The sequence below is a fragment of the Miscanthus floridulus genome, chromosome 18 (genome assembly GCF_019320115.1).
Source record: "Miscanthus floridulus cultivar M001 chromosome 18, ASM1932011v1, whole genome shotgun sequence".
In the NCBI taxonomy this organism is placed as follows: Eukaryota; Viridiplantae; Streptophyta; class Magnoliopsida; order Poales; family Poaceae; genus Miscanthus; species Miscanthus floridulus.
Genome location: NC_089597.1, coordinates 32,729,445 through 32,738,596, shown reverse-complemented (window position 1 = coordinate 32,738,596; position 9,152 = coordinate 32,729,445). Strand labels below are relative to the sequence as shown.

The 9,152-nt window shown below is 41.5% G+C and overlaps 1 protein-coding gene across 2 annotated transcripts; it reads left to right on the top strand.

The window, feature by feature from the left end:
* Positions 1–290: 290 nt before the first annotated feature.
* LOC136521057 (choline/ethanolaminephosphotransferase 1-like) lies at positions 291–8,844 on the top strand. Of its 2 annotated transcripts, none has more exons than XR_010775490.1 (18): positions 291–656; positions 1,700–1,846; positions 1,997–2,074; positions 2,952–3,027; positions 3,106–3,128; positions 3,227–3,327; positions 4,447–4,541; positions 4,667–4,741; positions 4,982–5,057; positions 5,468–5,531; positions 5,975–6,015; positions 6,111–6,195; positions 7,308–7,370; positions 7,462–7,520; positions 7,618–7,670; positions 8,096–8,168; positions 8,254–8,497; positions 8,604–8,844. XR_010775490.1 is itself a non-coding variant. In XM_066514777.1 (18 exons), the coding sequence occupies exons 1-18, from the start codon at positions 520–522 to the stop codon at positions 8,273–8,275; spliced, it is 1,182 nt and encodes a 393-aa protein (XP_066370874.1). In that variant the 5' UTR covers positions 291–519; the 3' UTR covers positions 8,276–8,511. The 2 variants fall into 2 exon arrangements, 1 of the variants encoding a protein (XP_066370874.1); XM_066514777.1 differs by lacking the exon at positions 8,604–8,844 and having other exon boundaries at positions 1,700–1,709; positions 1,796–1,846; positions 8,254–8,511.
* Positions 8,845–9,152: the final 308 nt, after the last annotated feature.

Here is a 9,152-nt window from a genome sequence, read left to right as displayed (position 1 = left end):
ACTTCCGCCGAGCGAGACACGCATGCGGACCACGAGACCAACCGACCACCCTGGTCCCATAGACGCTTGCTGCACTTCGCCATCGCTTTGGGCGCGGGCGCGGGGCGTACAAGGCGTCAAGCTCGGCGCCAGCGTCTACGGGGCCGAGCTGCCTGCCATCTCAGCGATGCTGGCGCCGAGCTAAAGATCCATTTTCTGAATTCTTTTCATCAGAGATCTATTTATGAGAAACTTTCAGAAAAAAAAAAAGCTAAAAAGTAAAAAATTCGGCACGGACGCGTGACGAATATACCACGCGTTGCCTTGGGCAAGATCGGCTCCCCTCCAGGCTCCAGACCTCGCCTTCTCGCCGCTCGCGGAACCGCCGCCGCCACCACACCACTCTCCAGCCCCGCCGCCGCCGCAATCGCGTCCTCTTCTCGGCCTTGCAGAGCTTCTCGACCACCCTCGGTCCCCTCCACCTCCGAGCACCCCCGCTCCGCCCTCGCCCGGCGCCGGCGGGGAACCCGACCGAGCAGGATGGGGTTTATCGGCGCGCACGGCGTGGAGACGCTGAAGCGGTACAGGTACAGCGGGGAGGACCGCTCGGTGGTGGCCAAGTACGTGCTCCAGCCCTTCTGGAGCCGATGCGTCACCCTCTTCCCGCTCTGGATGCCGTGAGTAGTCTCCATCCCCTCTCTTTGTGCTGCGTGTGAGCGACTGAGCGCTCCAGTTCACGACCTACTATTGTTCTAATAGTGGTTAGTCCGCGCGTGTTTGTCCTGTGACTAGTTCCAAATCCTGTTTGGGTGTTCGATTGGTCTCCTTCTGCGTGGCTTCTATTGGTAGGGGTCGAGTAGTTGCTGCGTCTGCCCATTCCCCAATTTGTAAGGGCAGTAACAAGTATTGCTATGTACGATCTCCCGAGAAGGATTAGTTGTTTGTGCTTGGCTGTTGTTGTGGAATATTTGAATTTGAGATGCGCGGAACGCTGCGTAGGTTGTTCCGCACAAGATCACTATGGTCTATGGGAGGGAATATTTCAGAAGGTATAAGGAGGCGCTTAAGATCAAGGAATTAATACGGCTGACATCTGGTTCTTATCTGAAACTGAATGGCTTTACAGGTAGTTGTGTGCGGAGTATGTGTGTTAGCTTGTTATGGTATTTTACTGTTTCCATTTTTTAGTAGCCGGTGGATTCTATGCCACAAAGCAATAATAATTGCATGCACTCACCTGCTGCTAAGTGTTTGCTTGTCCCCCTGGTTTGGTGAGCAAATGTAGAAGTTTTCCTAATTATATTTGGGCAGTGAGAGGGGGGTGGGGGGACCTGGTAAGCTTACTTCCACATGTGAACAATGAGTTTTGACTCGATGATTTTCTTGTATAACCAACCAATTGTGGCCTGGAGAACAAACAGCAAAGTGCTCTTAGGCTCCATGTTGCAGAGATCTGACTTTTTGGCAAATCAAGCTTAACGAATTGGCAGGAACACTGCCTTTCAATTATGCAAGAAAAGAGAGTTTATGTACAAGATCACGGCTTGACCGCCGGACACAGAGAATCCCCATCGCAACACCTAGGCTCTCACCCCTTTGTTAAATCAAGCTTTAGCACAGTGCAAGCATCAAGTTTCATGTTGCCCTTTGTTCTTTCCCTATCAAAACTTCTGTGCTAACTTACAATTTTCTTCATTTGCATGTATGGATTCACAAATAGACCAAACATGGTAAGGGATCGATGACCACATTGTCAATTCTTCATTGGATTCATCTCATCTGGTGCAGTACATGGTTATGCTTTCCAACATTTCAGATCACACTCACAGGATTTTCGTTTCTAGTTCTATCAGCGCTGCTTGGCTATGTAAGTGTCTCTTTTGCTTGAACTAGTTGCAATTTTGTGAAGCTGTTAACCGGCTGTTAAGATCCCAACCTGTGCGTCTTTTGATGCATTCTATATCATGATAGAACCCATCATTTTTTTAAGTTGTTGCTATGGTGACCACTTATGCAGATATATTCGCCTCGCCTTGACACTGCTCCCCCTAGGTGGGTCCATCTTGCCCATGGATTACTCCTCTTCTTGTACCAGGTCTGTGAAACTTACTAATTATGAGAATCTAAATGGACAATTAAGTCTTTTTTCTGCTTCCTTTTCCCCCTCATTTGATTACCAAATAGTAATACATTGCCAAGCAAGAGTATTTCAATTTAAAAGTTTTTGAATGCCCTGCTTTTCTTATCTTGGGATTTAGTTTCCTCCCAAGAGAGAGAAGAACCCAGGCAAACAAGGGGATTGTGTCAGTGTTAACTTTAGGATTTATGGCTAACTTATGTGGAATGAGGTGTGCTTTGTTGTTCTAGGTGGTTTAAAAATGAGTTTCATGTCAGCTTTTGCGGAACAGTCTTTGCAGCTTAGTTGTAGGTCTAGAAAATTCAATTGTAAGGGCTCAATTTAAACATGCTTTGGAATGGTCAAAATTAATAGTCACTGTCGGAAAAGATAATGGAACATGTTTCATTCAGTTAAATGAGAAAGACACTCTTTTGGCACTCGCCGATGTACTAATTAGCATTAACCCTGTGCCCTTTCTGTGTTTTATTAGACTGGTACAATTTACTTTGCACTTTGCATTATTGGTACCATGCATCATCCAAAGTTTCAAACCTGTTTTGTAAACAACTATGACATTATATTAAATCTTGAGATGCAAACAACTTGGTAAACTCTAGTCTGTTCATATTAGCCAGAATGTATTTTGACATAGTATCTCCTTATTGACATTAAAAAGAAGTCCAGAATTTTATTTTTTCTATTTTGTTATCTGCTGGTATGCATAATGGTTCACTGGATGCCTGATTAAACTGGTGACTATGATGCCAGCTTGCTCATAAATTTGATAGAGTTTAATAAACTATATTGTCCTATAGCATCTTGCCTTGACGGTATAATATTGCCTCCATGCTAGACTTTTGATGCTGTTGATGGTAAACAAGCGAGGCGTACTAGCTCATCAAGCCCTCTTGGAGAACTTTTTGATCATGGTACTTTTTAGCCCTCGTTTTCCCTTTTCCTATCTCTATTAGCATGGCATCTTACATCTCTAAATTGCCATTTTACAGGATGTGATGCACTTGCCTGTGCTGTAAGGATTTTCTAAGCCCTTACACCTTTTCCTCCTTTGACAGCCCTTACACCTTTTCCTCCTTTGACCTTTGAGATGTTTCTCTGATTTGTTGTTAGTTTGAAGCTTTGGCCCTTGGAAGCACCTTGATGTGTGGAGGATGGACATTCTGGTTCTGGGTGGTTGCTGCTGTCCCGTTCTATCTTGCAACCTGGGAACAGTAAGACCCTTGAAACCCATTTGGTGTGTACATACTCTAATTTGAGCAAAATTTGGTATTTCCGCCCCAAATGTTACTATGTGTTCTGAATTTCTGATCACTCAATCAAATGATTAGATTTCACAGTGCTTGCTATAGTAAAAGCTTCTTAGGCTTATAGGCTCTGTACCTATTGTGGCATTAAGTTATCTCAACGTTATCTAGTTTGAATGCTGGTGAATTTCTTTTGCATGTTATTGTTTAATGTGCCATGGGATGTAATATGATAAAACGTGACAAAATAGCTCTAATGTGGATTGCTTCATGGTTACTTCCAGTCTTCCACAATATCTAGGGAACACATTGGTGACGTGGTGTTTTTCCCCCATTTTCTTAACAAGTATGACAGTGTCGAAAAAAGTGCTAAGGCGTTAGACTGTCAGTGGGGTGAGGTTGTGCCTATCGCCTCATCATTGATTAGGGGGGCTACTCTGATCAGGCGCTAGACGGGGTGGATGGTGCTTAGAACCTCAGTGCCACCTAGGCAGCCTAGAATGCCGAATTTTGAAATAGTGGTAGATGATTGCTCTACTTTGGTTCATGCTGAATGGCTCCTCATTTTTCTATATTTATACGACATATTGCCTCTTGTTTCTTCTAGTTAGGGAAAGTACTTTGGTGTGGCTTTATATGTGGATCTTGAGACAATTTAACAGACAACAAGTGGTCTCGTAGACTTGTAGAATTTAACAATCATTAGTTTATGCATGGAAGAAAACAATGTTTTGAGTTGCATACCAATAACAACTCCAACAATAGTACACAAAGTAGTATCATATTCCTAGATTTAACAATACCTCTTTCTATCACCTCCTCCCCTCTCCTCCACATCATAACAAAATCCTATGTGGCATTTCATGAGACAGCCTATGAGGCAGCTGGTGTTTACCAATGTACTTGACCTTGTGTCTTCTGTTGTTGCAAATGATTTCACACAAGAAAATTTATAGGTTTCAGTCATTAGTTTTACATCTTGTATTGCTGAACTGATGTTCTTAATGTTTAATTTTTTGTCTGCTAATCCATGATATTAACAAAGGTCTGTCTGCTATTTATCGGTATTTACCCGTGTGTCACCAGCTTCTTTACAAACACACTCATTCTTCCTACAATAAATGGACCAACGGAGGGCCTGATGCTGATCTATGTATCCCATTTGTTTACATTTCTTACTGGTAATTTCCCCTATAAGCAAATCTTGATATGCATTAACTTTCTTCGTCAAATCTCTGTTACATTCTTGATTGTTCTAAAATCAGAACGTTTACTGCAATTCATGTTGTTTGTTCTCTTAATCTAGGCGCTGAATGGTGGGCACAGGATTTTCGGAAATCACTACCCTTTTTGGGTTGGATTCCACTTCCATTTCTTTCCGGTATGTACTCTTGGGACTATGAGATGACGTCACCATTTTATGCGAACACATTACTTTTTCCTTTATGCCTTATTGGCATGATATTTGATTGCAAGCATATAAGTATTTCTGTGCTCTTTGCCACAATGCGATATCTGTTTCTTTAGTCAACTGAGTCTGTTTGCCAGAAGCACAATGCTCACGGGCTCACATAATTATTACTGTAATTATTTCTAAAGTTCTTCCTTTTTCTTGTTTCAGAAATCGAAATCCCCTTGTATGTTCTTGTGCTGATTCTTATGATTGTATGTGCCGTTATACCTACCGTTAGATCCAAGTAAGCTTCTCTTCCTTTTCCTCTACTCCCTAACTGCTCTTTGCATTGAGCATCCAGAACTATTATGGAACTACACACAAATGCTGATTCGTCCTGTTTCTTGAATTGATAAATGTAACTAGTGACTTTGGGACATTCACCTCAGTACAAAGCAATAATGATAATTGATAAATGTAACTGTGATGCGTGTCCCATATTTGCTAATGATTAGTTCTACCAATATGTTACTGTCCTTTGTATTCGTTCCCCAGAACTGCTTTCAATATCCTTCCATTTTCATAAATCGTCACTTTCTTTGCTAGTGATTTCAATAAAATTTACCACAATGTGGAGCAAGAATAATAGTTAGTTAATGTAACTGTGTTGCATATGATCAATCTTTGCTTAGAAGTGATTCTTTTGTTGTCCAGTGTCAGCAATGTCCAAGAGGTAGTTGAGACGCGAAAAGGAAGCATGGCATTAGCATTAGCCATGGTAAGCTTTTGACTTTTCCCATATGCGGACAGTATATTGGCTTGCTACTGTGCTTTTGGAAACAGTAAGCGATAATACATTTGAACATATTAAACCCTAAGCCAGTAAGCAAGGAAGGGTTAGTTTTTTTAAAAAAAAAGAAATGTGTATTCTTTTGCATACAGTTTTCAACTTTGCTCCCATTAATATAATTTATTTTCATGAAGTTTATATATGTTTGCATTGCCAGTGCTGAAAAAGCTATAGAAAACTAGTTCCCTCCAGAGCATTTATAGCCTCCTAGAACATCTAAGTTGTCAATGTGAGAACTCCGCTTTTGTTTCAATATTATTGCCTCTTTAGTTTATATTACATAACTATCTTGTATTTGGCAGTCTCAGGTTGCATGTGCTGTTATTTTATATTAATGTTTGTTTTCTTATGTTTTTTATTCTTGGCTGCAGATCCTCCCTTTTATTGCACTGTTAGCTGGAGTTGCTATCTGGTATGCCAACTGAAAAATGTATCATTGTTTATTGTATAGGATAGAGCTTCGGAAATATATATGATACACTTAGGTCCCTGTTATTTGTTGTGCAGGTCTTATCTTTCTCCTTCAAGTATAATGAGGAACCAACCACATTTGCTCGTAATTGGAACTGGCTTTAATTTTGGATATTTGGTGGTAAGTTTCATTGCTGTTGTTTTTTGTTCTTAGATTATTTAACTTAGGAAAAAGTTCAAAGTACTCCCGCCAAGTTTGTCCTATGTCCACATAACCCCCTAAATTAACATTTGGTTCAATTTACTCCCTCCAACTATTTCAGTTGGTCTAGTTTACCCCTTAACAAGATTTTTTTTTTTTTGTTTCTGCACATGTAAGTTGAGTTTTAATATCGAATTTTGTGAGGTAATAGAGGACATCATAAGTTATGTTAGAAAAAATATATCTTAATTTTTGGGCACTATTTTGATAGCTTAGGAAATTTAATAATAAATTAACACTAGAGATACAATATCGTACAAAACATATTGATGAAAAATGAATAATGTATTTTTCTAGCACAAAATATATGTCATCACCTCACAAAATCTGAAACTTAAAAACACAATTTGTACATAGAGAAACAAAAAAGAAAAATGTAAATTGGACCAACTAAAATAGTTGGAGTGAATTGGACCAAATGTTAGTTTAGAGGGTTATCTGGCCAGGTCAAACTTGTGTGTGTGTGTGTGTGTGTGTGTGTGTGGGGGGGGGGGGGGGGGGGGGGGGGGGGGGGGGGGGGCGCGGCAGGCGCTAACATGTGCCACCAATAAAAACGGAGGAGGAGGATATATATAAAAAGCATCAATAATAAACAGAGTTTTATATTTAGGCTTCGAAAATTTAATTTGCTGAAGTTCCTTATGATTTAATTTTGTAAGGCGGGATTGATTGGAAATAGCAACCTCGCCACTACCCAGGACCCAGGTCACACAAAAGTCATCTCAGTCTCATTAGTACTGCTGATATAGAATATAAAATAACAGCACATGCAACCTGACAGAATATAAAATAACAGCATACACAAAAGCCTCAGGTTTGATTGGAATGCATGAGCCAAGCAGTGCACCTGATGACTCATATGAACATCAGATTAGACTGGACTTAATTTCTGTTGTTGCATGATGCCTTTAGTAATGTGTGGTTTTCTGAAGGGACAAACTCAGTGCAATACTTACACACTATCACTCATTTTGTTTATATCTACAAATACTGCTCATCATCTTATAATGTGAATAATCATGTTTGAGCAGGGAAGAATGATACTTGCTCATTTGTGTGATGAGCCCAAAGGTCTAAAATCTGGGATGTTCATGGTATGGCTTTGAAGTCTCCTGTCTTCTCATCTTTATTTAGGTGCCAAGTGTAGGCCACTTTTTAAGTACTGACTAAAACCTCTTGTTTCAGTCTCTGGTGTTTCTTTGTTTTCCGATTGCAAATGCTCTCATTGCAAAGATCAACGATGGGTAAGCTCTTAATGTGTTTATTCCACCTAGTACTGGTAACATCTGAAAGACAGCTCTTTTATGTTTACACTAAATGACTCGATCTTCTTACTGGCAGGAGTCCTTTAGTTGATGAGCTTGTGCTGCTGCTTCTTTATTGTGCATATACAGGTGAACTTGAGCATTTTCAGTTTCATACTTGCATCTTATGATCATTTCTATGGAATCTTTCCTAGGCACTGACATTCGGTTTGTCCACTCTGTTCAATAGTATCATGCTTTGTGGGCCTAAAGAGCCCGTTTAGATTTATAAAGTGCTATTTCAGATAGTACATTCTCATTTCCTAGCAATGGATCACTAGCACCATAAAACTTTACCTTTTTCTCGTATTGCTGTTATACTGGGTATGATCAGGGAGACCAACATCTACGCATGTGGCATTCTCATGCTCATAGCATGTAACTTTGCATCTCAAAGTCTGTACTGTGTTAACATCTATCTTCTGGGACTATTATCCTTTTTATGTCGATATTTCTGCTTGGTTATCTGTTCACACTCAGCGTTTTACATATCACTGCTCCATTTTCCGTGACAGTGGGTCTTTACCTACACCTTGCCGTTTCGGTTGTGCATGAAATCAAGGATGCTCTTGGAATCTATTGCTTCAGGTATGGAAACTGGCCCTACTGTTCAGCAAACTTCTATGCTTAACTGTTAACCAACTTTTTTCACTGCTGCTGGTACTGCTGACAGGATAACTAGGAAGGAGGCTTGAATTTGTTGTGCTAGCAAATTCGTCACCGTGGACGCTGAAGTGTGCCCCTGGAAACGCCACAACCATCTGTTTGTTGTGCGGGGAGGGATCTAGGAATTGTATTGCATAGTTTATCTTCATACAACAGTAATGTACATTACGTGGGTTGCAGATGTATGGTAGTAATAGGGTCCTTAGAAGATATACGATGAAATTCATGCTCGGAGAAAGTAATCATAGCAGGTGATTGTCTGTGTTTTCGGTTCTCAAAATCTATGTTGAGTATGGTTGCTCATCTGCTACAGTTTCTGCCGTCAAGACCGTTTCTTTGGCTTCTTTGTGATGACAGGGAAATTGGCCAAGCCTGGCGGCTGAACGCGGCGGCCCGTGGCATCTGATAGCTGTCGACGGCCTCTTTTCCGTCGCGTGGGCCGTACTTCGGGGAAGAAAGGAAAGAAACAGTAATGGCGGCCTTGGGCCCTCATTCTCAGGCCCAGTTTGCTATGCTTATTTGCCTATCGGGCTCGTCACGGCTCAGCAACCTGATCTGTACAAAAAAAAATAGGCAGATATATATTGTGGAGTTTACCAGCATCGTTAGCACCGTTCTTGTATTCGACAAACACACACACACACACAAATAACAGCAACCAGTGGGCAAGTTGTGAATGCCAATTGGCAAATGGCGATGCTCGGCCACCAGAAAAATGGTGATCATGACAAAAAACGACGTTGGCGGCTTCATCCGGAGCCGCAATGATACAGACCGTGCCACCATGGCCGTACCTACGCCAAGGACACCGGCCACCGCAGCCCCGCACATGAGAAGCCGAGAACGAGAGCGTACGCACACGTCGCCGGCCCCTCCCTCCCCGCCCCCGACGCGTCCGCTTCCTGC

What these genes read in the sequence shown, in the direction of transcription:
- LOC136521057 (XM_066514777.1), top strand. Translation starts at nt 520, where the DNA reads ATGGGGTTTATCGGCGCGCACGGCGTGGAGACGCTGAAGCGGTACAGG. An exon ending in TATCTTGCAACCTGGGAACA is followed by an intron (nt 3,328 to 4,446) that starts GTAAGACCCTTG and finishes GTGTGTCACCAG; the next exon opens with CTTCTTTACAAACACACTCA. An exon ending in TAAAATCTGGGATGTTCATG is followed by an intron (nt 7,371 to 7,461) that starts GTATGGCTTTGA and finishes CTCTTGTTTCAG; the next exon opens with TCTCTGGTGTTTCTTTGTTT.